The sequence below is a fragment of the Sander vitreus genome, chromosome 1, assembly GCF_031162955.1.
Source record: "Sander vitreus isolate 19-12246 chromosome 1, sanVit1, whole genome shotgun sequence".
Classification (NCBI taxonomy): Eukaryota; Metazoa; Chordata; class Actinopteri; order Perciformes; family Percidae; genus Sander; species Sander vitreus.
Genome location: NC_135855.1, coordinates 12,705,708 through 12,723,671, shown reverse-complemented (window position 1 = coordinate 12,723,671; position 17,964 = coordinate 12,705,708). Strand labels below are relative to the sequence as shown.

Here is a 17,964-nt window from a genome sequence, read left to right as displayed (position 1 = left end):
ATGGACTCTTCAGAAGAGGTAATTATCTTCACTCGAGTTTCTGCGCGCGAAAGTCGCCAGACGCCACAATCTTCTGAACATAGCCATACTGAGAAATACAGAGAGTTGTCCGGAGCTGACAACTGTAATTAGCTTTGTAGTAACTCATTTGACAATGGCTTGAATGTAATAGACGTTTATTAATATCAAAAAGTTACTAAGTTAAAGTTAATATCACTAAAGCTTTAATAATATATTCATGTTATACAAACAATTTATTATAGAAAAATATGTTTTTCTTTTTTGACAGGAAGTGAGGGGAATGAGAGGAAGAATAACATGCAACAAAGTCCACCGACTTGAGGACTGCCCATATAAGCAAAATTAAAAATAAAGCCCCATTTTAGGGGGAATATTTTATTGTGTGACCCCTTGTCTGTGTCACACCCTTTAGCATCCTATAACTACTTGTGAAATGAGATACAGTAATAAGGATTATTCAATGTGAGCAGTGCAGCAATATATTTTTGTTTTTTGACAGTAATGTAAGGTGCTCTCGCTTGTATTCGCTTCTCTGGAAAGGCATGTACAGTGTAATTATGTGTGGATTAAAACTTAAAATGTCCCAAACAGGCAAATGTAGTGCTTCGTATCCTGACAGATCATCATCCAGCAGTATGTTCAGTAAAGCGCGACGTTTTGAAGAAATATGCTGATCGTCAAAATCACTCCTGCCGCCATGGCTGAGGCCTGTTCTGGAGCTGCAAGAGAAGAGAGGAGAGGTATGTGTTTACAATTACACGTGTGAAAGTGACCATTTTTAAGACATTTAAAAAAGGATAATGTAACTTGAATCAATACTTGAATTATGAAAAAATTATGCAAGTAAGCTGCATGTCATATACCCTTTTTCCTCCATTATCACTATCAAACAAAGGCGCAAAATGCCCCAAAAAAGGTACTTTTTGTGAAAATAAAACTTAAATATAGTTTAAAGATAGAGAAAATGTTTTGCTTGCAGATATACTTCACAAACTCAAATTCACCTTGCACCTAACAATGTAATAAACAGGTCAGTGGATTGATATTTAATTTCATGAATGATCACAAATTCAAAAACCAAGACATTACGCTACATGGGGGAAAATAACGCCTTACCATGTGAGGTGGTGGTGCTGTGGGCAGCTGTGGTATGTGGAACAGTAACAGTAGTAGTAGTAGTTTTAGTTGTTGTAGTTGGTGCAGTAGTGGTTGTAGTAGTAGTCGTGAAGGTTGTTGTGGCTGGTGCAGGAATTTTGACCACGAGGCTAACGGCTCCTGAGCGAATGGTGTAGGTGCTGGTAAACACACTATCAACCAGTAATGATCTTTGATTGATGGAGCGGGTACACAGATCAGGGCACTTATGAGAGGGCTTGGTGGCGATGCACAGATTGACTGTGCACTGGACATACATCTGCACAAGTAAGTGGTGGGGAGAGACAGCTCACAAACATATAACTGCACAACTTTACCTCAACAATTTATTAGACATGAATCACTGATCGACAGAATACTGTAACAACGGGCAATGTTCAATCCCCAACAAACAAGACCATGCTAGCTACTCTGTGTGGCTGTAACAGGCTGCACTAAGTCACAGTGGTGCTTTACGTTAGAGGTCTTATGACATGCTGCTTTTTGGATGCTTTTATATAGGCCTCAGTGGTCCCTAATACTGTATCTGAAGTCTATTTCTCGAAATTCAGCCTTGCTGCAGAATTACAGCCACTAGAGCCAGTCCCACAATGAGCTTTCCTTAGGATGTGCCATTTCTGTGTCTGTAGCTTTAAATGCTATTGAGGAGGATAGAGGGGGGGCAAGGTGGAGGGTGGGGATGTGGCCTGGACCAACTGCCATGCTTCTCGTGGGCGGGCCAAATTCTCTGGGCGGGCAAAGCAGAGAAAGGGGAGGTAACCTTTCCCCTTATGACATCATAAAGGGAAGATTCCAGATCGGCCCATCTGAGCTTTCATTTTCTCAAAGGCAGAGCAGGATACCCAGTGCTCGGTTTACATCTATCGCCATTTCTAGCCACTGGGGGACCATAGGCAGGCTGGGGGAACTCACATTAATGTTAAAAAATCTCATAAAGTGAAATTTTCATGCCATGGGCTCTTTAAATGCTAATGTCAGCATGCTAACATGCCCCCAATTACAAAACTAACATGCTGATAATTTTAACCATGGTCATTATCTTAGTTTGGATGTTATCGAATGCTAACATTAGCTAATTAATGATAAACACAACTGAGGCTGATGGGAATGTCATTAGTTTTGCAGGTATTTGGCCATAACCTAAACCTAAAGATATAGCAGCACGGTGGGTTCAAACCCTGGTTGTCCTGGGCCTTTCTGTGTGAAGTCTGCATGGGGATTTCTCCCCCAACACTATAAACACGTTCCAAGTTGATGTGTTGTGAGCATCTGGTGTCGTAAGGTTTGCTGTGCATCACCCAGGTGGATGCTACACATGGGTGGTGGTAGAGAGTAGTACCTCCCCTTAAACGCTTTGAGTGTCTATGATAAAGCGCTATGTAAATGTAATGAATTATTATTATTGAACAGATTTTTTGACCTGATGACGCACTTGAAGAAAGGTTAAGGGATCACCAAAGTTACTACAATTCATCATGTAGGAACATGAATGTTTGTTCTAAATTTAAAGGAAATCTTTCCAATAGTTTTTGGGACATTTCACTCGAAACCACAAATTTTAACCTCATGGTGGCGCTGGAGGTAAAGTCAAGGACTCAAAGTTGGTAGGATTCATCCTCGGGGCGGGGACAATGGACGTCTGTATAAAATTTCACGGCAATTCATCCATTCAGTCTGACCCAAAAGGTGAACCTAACGTAACTAAAAATCGGTAATGAAAAGTGTGATCATAAATATTCGTACCAGCGGTTTCTGATGGCGTAATTAAGGCTAAATCTCTACTACCTGCAGAAAGTTTCACAACACCAGCATGGGTTACATGAGTGCCTTTCTCCACAAAGTCTGTATCCGTACAGGACAAAAAATACGTGGTCTGATCACACTTGTCTTGGAAGATTTAAAATAACACTCAGAAGAGGAGAACTGAAAAATGTATTGTATGTATGTGTGTGTGTGTGTGTGTTGCATGAGAGTACAGACCGTAGATCCTGTGATCTTCAAGGAGCTCAAATCAAGGCGGTAAACCTTGGAATTGCTTTGTTCTGTAACAACCTCTAATGTGCTGTTGGAAGTTGTACACCTGGAAGGAAAAAAGTGAGAGAACTACTGGAATTTATATGATATGTTTCAAATTCAGAGGTGACTTCTGCAGCCAAACAGAGTCAATATTTCTTTCACACTAGATAGCAACCTTAACCCTTGTGTTGTCCTTCGTGTCATGGGGACTTGGTTAGTTTATTTACATTTTGTATTAGCCTGTCCAAACGCGTTCGATTGCAGCACGGGTCTCTGGGACCCCCCCCGTGCCAGTTCACGTGAAATGACATCACATAGTACACGGTCACCGAGGGACCCAAAAGCTCAACGCCAGGCCAATGCAAAAATGTCAAATAAACTGAACGGGTCCCAGGGACCCGAAGGACAACACAAGGGTTTTAAACTATAATACGAAACACGTTGACTGACCCTTGCTCCAGAAGGGGGTAGGATTCTGCAAAGTCTGCCGTCTCAGACTCAATACAATTGCTCACTATCATCTCTGCTTGAGCAATGCTGCAGTTTGACAACACCAGGAGGTCCAGCATCTTAATCCTGGACCCGATACTGGCTCCTCCCGTAGAACTGCTGGTATTAGTGGAGATGCTGTTCGAGTTGTCCGATGGTGATTCTGCTTCTCGACGCAGTCGTCCTGGTGACATCTGCATGGAGCGCAACTTGGGCATGCGCGTGTATTCTCCCAGGGGCCCCTCTCCTGGTAAGTGAAATTCTATCCAAACCCTGAGCTCACCGAAGGTCTCCTTCTCTGTGGGCATGCTGATGTTGTAATTCGGCCCCTTGACCTGGGCTCCAGGGATCCGGCAGGCCAGAGGGAGGACGAGGGTGGGCTGGCGGCTGACCATAGTGTAGGGACGCACACTTTGCAAGGTGTTGGTGTAAACCAGCTCTGAACCAGAGCTCTGGACAAAAGGAGAGGATGAGGAAGAGTATAGCCGGAATTTAACTGAATAATCTGTCAGTGCAAAGTGTTTTTTAAATGTAATAAGTAACTTAACACCAGACTGAAAAGCAGTGTTTTACTCAGACTGTAAAAAGTAAAGGTTTTACTGCACTTTCTGCTTATTCCAGACTGTTTCAGGTATGGTCAGAAGTGTGCTCTTCAGCACCTACAGTATAACCACACCCAGCAGTGTTCTGGAGTTCATCAGTGCAAGCAAAAGTTAAACCACTTGAGGTTCGGAAAGATTAACATTTTTAGGGGGTGTTAAGTAAAGTTACTCTTATTGTTTTAATTTTTTTTTTTGAAGATTATTTTAATTGCATTTAGGCCTTTATTATGACAGCTTAGACATGAAAGGGAAGGGAGAGGGGGAATGACATGCAGGAAAGTGCCACAGGTCAGAATCACACCTGCGACCTCTGCGTCAGGGATTAAGCCTCTACCACTAGACCATCCAGGCACCCAAGTAAAATTAGTCTTAAAGTACTGCTGTGATCCCTTTCTTAGTCACAAATAGACAGAGAAAAGAAGGATATAAACAACAAAGCATTAAACTAATAATGCTTTTTTCCCCCAATAATTTACATTTTGGAGGAATAAAGAACTATCTTTGTACCCTGTTTTCTCTTTTTCAGTGCATTTTATAATTTTGAATGTGACTGTGTTTACATCCACATCTGAATAGAGCAATTAGAGAACAACTAGTCAATGAATCAAATAGTCAAGAAAATATTCTGCAGATTGATAATGAAAATAACTGATAGTTGCAGCCTTACATCTGGTGTTATATGTTATTATATATATATATATATATATATATATATATGGTATTTTATACATGGAGTACTGTACAGAGCCCAAACAATAAAAACTAGCAACTAGCTCCCACTATTTAGTGCAACGTATACAGAAATGTATAAATGTCTTTGCCTTTTGAAAATGTGTAAGGTAGGGGCTAAAAATATATTAAGTCTAAGAAAGAGATAGGAAAGACAGGATGACAAAAAGATACAAAAGAAATAAATAAAAATGGAGCATGTTACCACAGTCTTGGTGCCGCAGCCAGTCAAGGAGATATGTGCAGTCAGGTGTGTGTTGTTGTAGGTGACGGGACAGGTGGGGCTGTTGAGCTGCAGTTCGGCCAGGTTGATGTTACTCAGGGAGGTGACAGGGAGCACCAGAGTCATTTCTGTCTTCTCACACGTCAGCTCTGCAGGCAGACGGCAAGCAATACAAAAATCTTACTCGCAGGAATAATAAGTACATTTAAAATTTAAATCACACACTTGACACTTGAATACAACAGGGTGTAATATTTTCTTTACCCGTTCCTGCAGGTAGTTTCCTCATCTCCCCTGAAATAATTAAGAAAGGCATATTTTTAACAGTAAAGCATAACTGACATTCTTATATTTCTAAGAAGCTGGAGTTCTTACTTTGGTACAGCCACACGCATCTGGGCTCTGACTGCAAACTGGAAAGGCAAGTGCAAATTAGACCACATCATGTACTAAATATGCTCCAAGTACATTTTACTTGCAGGCAGTGTAAGTGTGCATGGCAGTATTCCAGTGGATAGTATACTCTAATGTGCTTATAGCATTCTCACATTTTTCGATAGTTGACAGGATAGATACAGGAAGGAAACAGGAAAATGAGAGGGAGGGGTATGACATACTGTAATACAAAGGTTGGCTGCCAAAATCAAACCAAGTACAGTAACAAAGTAGGTAAGTAAACTTTATTTATGAAGCGCCCCTCAAAACCAGGGTTACAAGGTGCTGTCCAATGAAACAATGAATAAAAATAGAAAGTTCAAAATGGGAGAACACAATATTTATATATATATATATATATACACACGCACGCACGCACACACGCACAAACACACTTAGAACTAGGTACAAGTAACATTGATTAATTAGCTATGTGTTACTGTTACATAAGCAAATATATACTCCATGTGTGTTAGTAAAATAACAGTTAAATATAAATATATAATTAGAATACACACTTTATTCTAGTACACTTTAGGCCTACACCACTATTTTTAGCACAATACTGGTACCTATTACCATTAACGGCATTATAGTTATACTGTATTAAAAAAGGGAAACATACATGTATTCTGTAGGGCATTTTAAAGGTGTCTTTTAATACAAACATAATAGAAATTTCCAGGATTCATGCGGGGCCAGAGTGTGAATCACACCACTTTGTCTGGCAGCATTATTGCCATTCATTTCACAGAACAACTTACCTCATGGTGTTCACAGCAAAGCAGATGGGCAAAAGGCGGGCCAGGTTGTTTTCGGAGCGGACCCAGGTCATGGTCATGGTTGACAGGGGGCCAACTGAATTAAAACCAACCCTGAAGAGTTCAGGGGGACCAACCACTGCCACCTCTAAAACACTGCACATATAGAGAAACAACTTTCATTTCACAACTGGCTTTGTAACAGCTTGCTTAAAGACCCTGTACACCCCTCCTAAACCCATACAGGTGATTTTCATTAATGTGCGTGATTCGACCTCAGCTGCGTCTGACATCACTCACGTCACTACTCCATATACAATAGGCACTCAAGAGTTTACTCTCTAGTGAGCTGTAAACTGAGATTTCTCTTATGAGTCGTTGTCATTTTTTGTCATGACTGAGTGTTGAGTCACATGACAGTAACTACTGTAGCATCTATAAAATGTGACACATTGCATTGTGTAAATAAATATATGTATACAGTTTTATATAAAAAAAAAGTAAAGTAGTTTAATCAGGTAATGTTCTGTTTTATATAAGCAAATACATACTGAATAAATGACGTTTTGCAGAGTAATGTATATGAATAGCTTTACTCTGAAAAATGTCTAATTCATTCATTTTATATATATATATATATATATATATATATATACACACACACAAAGAATATATACAAGTGGTCCTTCAGGACGCACCTCTCCAGCTGTGACACAAAGTCGGTGGTGAGTCGCACCTCCTGGTACGGCAGGACAAACAGCATGGAGTCCTCTTTGGGGGTCTCACCTGTTGCCACAGGTTCATCACTGCAGCTGGAAGTCGACTCCTCCACTGAAAGGAAGGACAATAAGAAACGTTTCTATAACTTTAAATTATAACAGAAGACAGGAGGTAATCTATGAAAGGAAGGACTGAAATGGGACGCAGCTTGAACTCAAAATATTCTTTAACCATGCTGTTTTATGTTAACGCTCTGTACTGTAATTATCTTTATTCTGTATGTCTACATATTCATGCCCAATGACATGAATCGGCAATATTAATGCTGCTATTATCTGACTGACAGACTCACCAGTGAGAGAGAGGTGCACAGGGACAGAGCTGAGGGGTTTGTTGTCTGTGATGCGGCTCATTTTGGGCACAGGAATCAGGTCCTCCGCCATCAGGTAGAGGAAATACTGTCCTGCCGCTGCTTTTCCAGTGAATGTCAACATGCATTTCTCCTGGCATAACCAAACGGAATGTAACCATGTCAAGTTTTCACTGAGCTGAAATGATTTTATTTATTATATGACGAGGTCTGTTTGTTATTTAAAGTAACTGGGCCTTTGTTTCTGGACAAGGATTTTACAAATGTTCTTTGCCTACCAGGACTTTCAAGCCTTAGCTGGAGCTCAACATACCTTTGAGGGTTGGACTGTAAAATACAGTAACAGGTCATTCCAGGTGTGTAGCAACATTTCTGTCCCCATGAATTACTTCCTCATATTGTCTTAAAAAAAATAGTCAAATAGTTCAATTGTACCATGTCACCAGTGCAAAGTAATGAACTTCTACAAGAACCGTAAGCTATACAATGATAAAATACTCAAAATATTCTTTAATCATTTAATAGGCCATGTAAAACTCTCTCTGATTGTATGAAACATGAACAAAGGTTTTGAGGCCGAGATGTTGCTGCATAATAGGAATGACCCTAACAAAAGAAGAACACCCCAACTATGTGTACTTTACTTGAATATTTCCATGATATGCTTTATAAAATGCTTTATACTTCTACTTCACTATATGCCAGAGGGATATATTTTACTTTTTTACTGCGCAACATTTATCTGACAGCTAGAGTTACTAGTTACTTTGCAGATAGATTTTACATACAAAACATATGATCAGCCTCTAACATATGATGATTTGTTTGAGACTAAAGTGCTCAACAGTATGTGAAGTAGTTCAAATCGACTCTGGCCTCGACCAACTTAGAACCATAGACTGTATATAAAGTTAAGGACATGCTGTAGTGAGACTCACCTCGTCCAGCTCTATGAAAGAGTGCTGAATGCAGTTGAGACACTCTCCCTGATCGGGCTGGGCAAAGCGACATCTTACCCTGTCACCATCCAGGTCTTTGACTGACAAATGGAAATCATGAGGGCAGTTCACACGGGCCCTGATCACAGAAACATAGATACAATCAGCCCCTCAAATCACAAATACAACCACAACAAAGTTGAGAAGCGAACTTATTGATATTGTCAATGTCAAATATCTCTACAACAACAACAACAAAAGAAGGTGTAACGTTAAGGTATTACAGTATTTGGTGAGGTGCTGGCTATTTCTTGGAAATGGCCGGTAACTTCCTGGAGTAGTCCAACTCATGAACTCCCCCGTAAAACGCTGAATTTATGTTTATATACATTGGGTTTTGTATTGATTAAAGATCAAATTAATATTTGTATTGGTTAAAAAAACAAAACACTATGGCTAAAGCTAATGGTCAGGACATATGAAAAACTGGCCTGGCTTCTTAATCAATGACATCACTAATTGAGGAATTTCAAACAGGAATGTGGGCAAGCCAATTTTAGGCAGTTGAGAAAAAGTGCTGTCTGTGGGAGTGAAATGTGTTTTTTTGTACTTTATACATCTATTACATACACAAAAAAAAACTACACCACAATACGGGGAAAAAATCCCAAAAAGCACAATAGGGGCTCTTTAACTCTTGGCATGAAAGCGAAACGTCAACCATTCCTTTAAGAGTTGGAAGTGGTTAACACTCTCCCATGACATTTAATTAAAGTTCAAGCTTTTTAGACTATAGTATAAGTTTTATGTTGTTTTTTTTGCATGCAGGTGTGTGTGTGTGTGTGTGTGTGTGTGTGTGTGTGTGTGTGTGTGTATATAAGCGCAGTACCTTAATGGAGGAGGGAGAGCGACAAAAGCAGGTTGGTTGAGTCTCCCACTGTTTGCCCGGAGATGTGGTCCTGCTTTCATTGACACATAAAATTTTGTGTTGGACCTAAACAATTGAGAAAAAAACTGTGTATTAGAGCAAATTAAGCTACTTGAGTTAGCCTAATTCAAATCATCACATCAAATGCCCAATTTTATAAAACATCCTAGATCAATGACAAACACTATGTAGTAAAACAGAAGCCTGGAGGACGTGTTCCACACAGACAATACTCAGTACATTGTACCTAAAGGCAGGATTACCACAGGAATGTTAAAATGCTCATATTATGCTCATTTTCAGGTTCATAATTGTATTTAGAGGTTGTACCAGAATAGGTTTACGTGGTTTAATTTTCCAAAAAACACCATGTATTTGTTGTACTGCACATTGCTGCAGCTCCTCTTTTCACCCTGTGTGTTGAGCTCTCAGTTTTAGCTACAGAGTGAGGCTTCTCACTTCTGTTCCATCTTTGTTGGGAGTCGCACATGCGCAGTAGCTAGGTAAGGACTACTAGCCAGTCAGAAGCAGAGTATGAGGGCGTGCCACGCTAGCAGCTAGGCGAGCATTATTACAAAGTGACGCACGTTTGTCACGGAAGTAAAGGCTGGACTACAACAGAGCTGTTTGGAGCAGTTTGTGAACAGTGTTTTCTATTGGAGATGGTAAGTCCCTTTGGGGTGGACTTTGGGCATTTTCACTCTGTAAACCTATAACGTGCACAAAAAAAGATATATAACACTATAAAGGAAAAGGATAAAGCCAAACAGCATAATATGAGCACTTTAAAGAATGTTAGAAGAAATGGGACACTAATCAGAGTAAGTGACATTTTAAGATAATGATGCACAAGCATTTTTCTCATTACACACATTATCAGGCCATTTTTTGGCGTTCTCAATAGCAAAGCACTGCAACAACACACACAAGTTCACCATAATCTACAAAAGAACTACTTCCTATAAACCTATTCTGGTACAACCTTAAAATACAATTATGAACCTGAAAATGAGCATAATATGGGTGCTTTAAATAAAGTGTTATGTTGGAGTTTGTAACATTCCAAAATCTTAATGTAAATGCATATCGGTTCCAAATATCGGTTATCGGTTTCACTAACTACTAATAATCGGTATCGGCCTCGAAAAAAACAATATTGGTCGACCCCTATATTATAATCTCTTACAAATGTGAAAAATAAATTACCTTAATCACTCGATCTGTATAACTAGCAACATAATTATGCAAACTGAAGCTCATAAGACATTTTTGTAAAAGTTATTGTTTTTATTATCTATTGTTTTTATATTCTTGAGTGAAACTGAAATTGCATATGTATGTATATATATATATATATATATATATATATATATATAATAACAAAGCCAGTAAGGAAGTAAGCAACCATAGCAAGACAATGTATGTAGGTCTCATACCCTAAAGTTATGGTGGCGTTGTAATTACTGGGGACAGTTTTCTGCCACTGGCGGACACACCAGCCAGGGTTGGGTTTAGCGCCGTTGAAAGGTGATGAGGTAGTGTAGACCTGACAGCCCTCCCCCTCAGCACACAGTCCAGACAGAGTTGGACAAGGAATGGGAGCGATGGCACTGAAATAAGCCCGCACCTGCAAGAAGCAAATAGACAAAAATGACAAGACTGTCTGTTATGTGCTGTGACTGACGACTGAGCTCAGGGTCGAGAACCTGCAGGGTGAGTGAGCTCAGTCTGTCCTAACTCGCAAAAGTAAATCACAGACACTGTTGTCATTATGCAGCTCATACAGGAGTTACAATACTGACTTTGGCTATACTTTGATTGTGAAAATGTCTTTTTTTTGTTCTGTACATATTTTACAGGGATACTTATAGGTTTGATATCACCATTACATGATGAATTTACAGATTACAATGAATCATACTCAATTTTACAATGAATGGGACTCTAAATTAAATTATTTACAGGTTCTGAGTTACTTTTTTGTTAAAAAGGCAAAGACCAGGATCCTTCTAATATAGCTGATAAACATAAATAAATAAAATAACACTGAGAAATCAGTGGTTTTGGGTTCCAAATTTTTCTAGCACTTCCTGTATCCATTAAATGTCAAAGTAAGTGATAAATAAGAAAAAATTAAGGATTCCTTTTGAAATGTGTTGAAATGTTAAAATGTGTTAAAAAATTAAATAATACGGTTATTTTAAGGAATATAAATGGACTGTATTTATGAAGTGCTTTAGTTTTAACGACTTCTCAAAGCGCTTTTACATAGTACAGGAACCATTTACACAAATTCATACACTGTGGCTGAGGCTGCCGTACAAGGTGCCACCAGCTCATTGGATAAACATGCACACACATTTACGGGAGAAATTCGGGGTTCGGTGTCTTGCCCAACAACACTTCGACATGGGATGCAGAGCCAGGGACCGAACCACCAAACCTTTCAATTGATAGGCGACTGCTCTACCACCTGAGCCACAGCTTTGGTGGAGAAAGAAACTCAACATGGAAATTGTGAGAAATACCCAACAAGTTCCTAGTATGGATAGTTTCAAAACATAGCTTAAAACTATATTTTTCTAGGTGCAAATAACGTAATGTTGAGGTTATAAAATGATAACTTTAAATCATTTTCTACATTTTTACGACATAGAAATGGTTTGTATTAGTTTACTGTCACCTCAGACGGCACAAAAGCCTCAATAAAATAATAGAAATCTGAGAATAGAAATGAGTATTAAGGGTTATCTAGTGCCAAAGAATTTGGACTTGAAGACACTGTAACAAAAATGAGTTTTGGTGAAGAGAAAAACATTGCCCACCGTATTCCCTCCATCGATGTCCAGGGGCACAACGTGGACCGTCAGTCCCAGAGAAGAGGCTTGGCAGGCGGGGCCTAACAGGACCAGAGTCAGGCTCAGCAACAGGATGCCCAGTTTGAACGTGTCTAGCATCTCAGCTCCTCAGTCAGACAGGAAGTCTAAACCTTCAGGAAATACAGACATAAAGGTTAAGCAGCCTCAGGCTCATTATAGGAGGTCAAAGTTGCTGGACATCAATGAGCTGACAAGTCTTTTTATGCAATTAACATACTCAGCATAACGAGTCTGGAAACCTGAAAGAAGGCTGTTATAAGGTTATTCGACGTCTTTGAGAGTGACTGTGGTGTGACATTGTGGAAGCTGGAATCATAGTTATTGTATTGAAAAAAAACATCAAAACTCACCACAGTAGTAGTGAAGATGTATTGTATGTATTATTTTGCAGAACAATGTGACTAATAATTAAGCATCATTAGGATTAGATAGAAGATATATATTAACTGAAAGATTGTGTCATTATTTCAGTCAGAACAGTCACAAGGTTTAAACAAGTTATTTCAACCACAATCATCCACAAGAGCCCAAACACACTAAAAAAAAGCATTCCAAATGTACGTAAAACTACATGTTAATGTTGGAGAAGGAGCAAGGTGTAGGGAGTTGCACTGCATGTACTGTACGTGAGCCACCCTGTTGAATGAGAAGAAACATGACTATTATATGGCTATCGTGCCAGGCTAAACTACGCTATCACATCTCATATTATTTTTCAAGATATTTTCACTAGCGAGGCAAGATATTTGAGAAAAGTTGACACACCGGAACAAAATTAAATTAAGAAAAGTATGCAAAAGACAGATACAGTTAGAATGTATGTACGTGGGCTTGTGTGTGATAGACAGACATTTGTTTTAGCTTTTATTTTAGCGTTTCTTTACATAAATTAGGAAAGTTCCAAGCATAAACACAGATTATTGTGGTTCAGTCCTAAATCTTTAATAAAACCTTGGCTCTCCCTCCATCTATGTATACAGTATATACAGTGGGTATAGAAAAGAATCACCCCCCTTTAAAATAATCACATTGTGTTGCTTTGCAGCCTGAAATGAAAACGGAAAAAAACTATTTTTGTTTTATTCAGCTGTATTTACAACTTATAACATCCAAGTGAAAGATATAATACCAACTTGTCAGAAAAAAAAAAAATTACAAATTAAAAAACAGAATCACTGAGTTGGAAAAAGAATCACCCCCCTCCTAAAAATGACTTGTAAACCCAACCAGGTGTAGTTAATCACCTTCTCAATAGCACACAAAGCCAACTGACTTTCAACTGTGATCAGCTGTGGTCATTTTGATTAGCTCAGCATGAAACAAGCTTTTCCTGAAGCATTTCAGGCCTTGGTAGTGCAACTGAAGAAAACAATCAACTATGGGTGGCAAGGCATTGTCAAAACATCTCCGGGATAAAGTTGTGGACAGGCACAAGTCAGGAGATGGATACAAAAAAAATTCAAAGGCTTTATCAGTGCCTAGAAGCACAGTGAAGTCTATTATTAAGAAGTGGAAGTTATTTGGTACAACACAGACCCTCCCTGGGTCAGGACGTCGCTCCAAACTGGATGAAAGAGCCAGGAGGAAACTGGTCAGAGAGGCTACCAAGAGGCCTACAGCAACTCTGAAGCAGTTGCAGGAATCCATGACAAAGAGAGGTCATTGTGTGCATGTGACAACAATATCACAAATTCTCCACAAATGTGGCTTGTACGGGAGGGTTGCAAGAAAAAAGCCACTCCTCAAGAAAGGCCACATGCAGTCACGACTGAGCTTTGCCAAAACGCACCTTGAAGATTCTAAGGCCACGTGGAAAAAGGTGTTATGGTCAGATGAGACTAAAATTGAATTATTTGGCCTCAACGCCAAACGATATGTCTGGCGAAAATCCAATACAGCTCACCATCCAAATAACACCATTCCTACAGTAAAGCATGGAGGTGGTAATATCATGTCATGGGGTTGTTTCTCTGCAGCAGGGACTGGAGCACTTGTCAGGACAGAAGGAAAAATGGATGGGGCAAAATACTGTCAAATCCTTGAGGAAAATCTGCTGTTCTCTACCAGAAAGTTGTCAATGGGAAGAAGATTTACCTTCCAACATGACAATGACCCAAAGCACACAGCAAAACTGACCACACAGTGGTTGAAGGAGAAAAAGGTGAATGTCCTTGCATGGCCTAGTCAGAGCCCAGACTTAAACCCCCTTGAAAATCTGTGGAATGACTTGAAGACAGCAGTCCACAAACGGTCACCATCAAATTTAAGTGAACTTGAGCAGTTCTGCAAAGAAGAGTGGTCAAATATTGCAACGTCTAGATGTGCAAAGTTAGTAGAGACATATCCCAACAGACTAAAGGCTGTAATTAAAGCAAAAGGTGGTTCAACAAAATACTGAAACAAGGGGGTGATCCTTTTTCCAACTCAGTGATTATGTTTTTTTTAATTTTTTTCTGACACGTTTGTGTTGTATCTTTCACTTGGATGTTATAAGTTGCACTGAGTAAATACAGCTGAATGAAACAAAAACTGTGTCTGTCTTCATTTCAGGCTGCAAAGCAACAAAATGTGATTATTTTAAAGGGGGGTGATTCTTTTCTATACCCACTGTATAGTCAGTGGAGGGTTAAGCAAAAAAAAAAAACGTAGATTTGTTGGTTTTGTGTTGTAAATGTCAACATTTCACTGTTCCTTTACAGTTTTTTCATATGCAGGTCCGCTGCAACTCTGTTCTTTTAAATCGAGGGACTATTCCGTTAACTAATATCTTTCATTCTTGTATTTTATACCTTTCTTAAGCTAGTTTTTATGGTCTATTCTCTTTAATGACAGACAGTTTTTGATTGATTTTATTGTCTTTTTGATGTTTCATGTAAAGCACTTTGAGTTGCCTTGTTGCTGAAATGTGCTATAGAAATAAACTTGCCTTGTCTTAAACTCTTAATCAACCATCTCTAGGATGTTCCTGACAGATGTACCCATTAATGTCTGTGCATCTCTTGTTTCATTAACAAGTATTTAAAGTGCTCATGTTATGCCCATTTTCAGGTTCATAATTGTATTTAGAGGTTATATCAGAATAGGTTTACATGGTTTAATTTTCAAAAAACACCATCTTTTTGTTGTACTGCACATTGCTGCAGCTCCTCTTTTCACCCTGTGTGTTGAGCTCTCCGTTTTAGCTACAGAGTGAGACATCTCACTTCTGTTCTATCTTTGTTGGGAGTCGCACATGCGCAGTAGCTAAGTAAAGACTACTAGCCAGTCAGAAGCAGAGTATGAGGGCGTGCCATGCTAGCAGCTAGGCGAGCATTATAACGTGTGTCACAAAGTGACGCACGTTTGTCACGGAAGTAAAGGCTGGACTACAATAGAGCTGTTTGGAGCAGTTTGTGAACAGTGTTTTCTGTTGGAGATGGTAAGTCCCTTTGGGCTGGACTTTGGGCTTTTTCACTTTGTAAACCTATAACATGCACAAAAAAGATATCTAACACAATAAAGGAAAGGGAAAAAGCCAAAAGCATAATATGAGCACTTTAAAGAAACATTCACAAACCACATATGATCACTAAATGCTGGAGGAGGCTGGGGGTGTAAAGGGAAATACATTGCACAGCAGTAGGTAGTGCAGGAGTGTTGAGGAGCAGTGTGAGTATTAAAGTTTGCATAATAAAATGAGGTGTGTGGACCGCCTCGTTAAATAAGACATATATGATTGGACATTACAGCGAACATGCAACTGCAGACTGCCGTGCCAAGCTGAACTAAGGTTACATGATGCTTCATAGCATGTCTAATAATGTTTTTTTTAAAGTTTTCATTTGTGAAGCCGGGCATACCCAACAAGTTATTAACCAGAGGTAGACACGAAAGAACAAATGTACATTAAGACACGACAACAAAAGTAGTAAACAGACACAAATAGGGTTTAGTAATTAGTGTTGCCATTATAGAAAGGCATTGTGGCCGTGTTTCCTTCCATTTCAAAGGCATTTTTTTAAGCTTGTGGAATTATTTGTCAAACTTACAAATAAAACCCCAGATTTTTGTGGTACAAAGAGGCAGTTAAGGGTTTAAATCCCAAATTTTAAATACCTCAGCTCTCCAACTGTATAATTAATAATCTTTTTTTGGTCTGTTTGTTGGTTGTGAGTTTGAAATGCCTGTATTCCAGCCAATTCTATTCTTTCAGTAACTGCCTCTTTTTTCTTAAACTCTTAACTGATAACCAACAGGATGTTCCTCACAGAAGCGACCCATGGTTGTGTAAAGGGTGTTTCTTTTACGTTTCTCTTTCTATTGCTAGAAGTTGTTTGCGGATTTAAGACATGGGTTTAAAACAGGAAGTGATTAGGATTTTTATAATGGGTCTCTTTTTGGATCAATCTTGTGAAACTAAACCTGTATCATCTTGGAATCACTTCTTACACATTTTAATTGATTTGCCTTGATATTGTTCCCTACTACTGTTGTACATTGTCCATATTATTCCTCATCCTATCTTTAATGTTTGTAATTAAGTAATAAATATACAAGGTTAAATGACAATGCCTTGATCAAGCAAAAAGGGGGCCATTACTGTGGAGCTCTGAACCAATCAGGGGCACAAAAGAAAGTTTCACTTTCTCCAGGGCCAGCAAGAAACATTTCCATCCATGCGTCCATTTTCAATTTATAGAAAATAAGCCCAGTATAAGTTCTGTACTGGGGTTTTGACATTAGATAAGGCTGATAACATGGGCCCATTGTATATTTCCACCCCAGGCCTCTACCAGGTTAATCTGGCCCTGCTCCCATGTAATAAGATGTGTGGTGTCTGAATATTATCTGCAAATGTTGTACATTCAATAGTGTTATTATACTTCAAACCAACGTAAGTGATTTAGAGGTTGACCCATCATGAGGCAGTAATATCACTTGTTGCAAAAGAAAGACACACACCTTTTGTTCTTCGAAGCAATGAATTTTAAAACCGGTTCAAAACTGGAACCGACACAAGAAAGATCGCTGATGGTCAGGTATGCGGAGCGTTCCAATTCACCCTTAGTTAAAACACTAGCTGGACTTGTTAACATTGTGCAACGCCTTAAGCAACACACACGATTTTTCATCGAAGAGAGGAGAAGAAAAAAAAAAAGCCCTTGTTCTATTAAAGTTTCCGTTGTACAATCATGCTTTTTTTTAAAGTCTTGAAATCTTGCTTTATTAGGTTTGGTGGATCAGGACAGGAAAGTTGATTTACTTTTAAGTTCTGTGCATTATTACAAGTATGTCTGTGTAAGACCACACTAATAATGTGCTTAAAATATAAGTTTGGTAATATTACCCAATGTAGGTGTGTAAAATGAGAGTACTGAAACCTAATCACCAAAACCATATAAACAGACCAAATCTGCCATCTTCGTGGCTTAAACTAGGAAATGTGGTTGACGCAAATCTCCCCAGCATTCATGGAATAAACACACGGAGCACAGCAAACAATTGAACATTATTGAATACGGAAGTGAAATAAATCCTTAATTACCTTAAGCCACCTGCCACACTTCCTTTCAAAAGCTTTAAAGTTCCACCTAATAGTAAGGTTTTAAATGGAGTTTTCAGCAAATGTGTTCTTGTACAAGTCTGATGTAGGTGGAGCTCAGCCAAATTTAGGCAGAATGGAGTTTAACTGGCTAGACCAGAGACGGCAAAAGAGGCA

General features: G+C 39.0%; 1 protein-coding gene across 1 annotated transcript; it reads right to left on the bottom strand.

The window, feature by feature from the left end:
• Positions 1-159: 159 nt before the first annotated feature.
• On the bottom strand, positions 160-17,919 carry LOC144529066 (uncharacterized). The gene is made up of 15 exons (XM_078268043.1): positions 17,791-17,919; positions 12,213-12,376; positions 10,824-11,014; positions 9,349-9,453; positions 8,460-8,598; positions 7,504-7,654; positions 7,130-7,262; positions 6,435-6,587; positions 5,611-5,648; positions 5,500-5,529; positions 5,218-5,384; positions 3,643-4,133; positions 3,157-3,256; positions 1,138-1,435; positions 160-740 (listed from the first exon to the last, which is right to left on the bottom strand). Exons 2-15 carry the CDS (start codon positions 12,342-12,344, stop codon positions 661-663), a joined length of 2,208 nt encoding a protein of 735 aa, XP_078124169.1. The 5' UTR covers positions 12,345-12,376; positions 17,791-17,919; the 3' UTR covers positions 160-660.
• Between the last annotated feature and the right edge of the window lie 45 nt (positions 17,920-17,964).

Coding starts and splice junctions, on each gene's coding strand:
- LOC144529066 (XM_078268043.1), bottom strand. CDS start 12,344: ATGCTAGACACGTTCAAACTGGGCATCCTGTTGCTGAGCCTGACTCTG. Junction 4,134..5,217: donor GCTGCGGCACCAAGACTGTG/GTAACATGCTCC, acceptor CCTTTTGTCCAG/AGCTCTGGTTCAGAGCTGGT. Junction 1,436..3,156: donor TGAAGATCACAGGATCTACG/GTCTGTACTCTC, acceptor TTACTTGTGCAG/ATGTATGTCCAGTGCACAGT.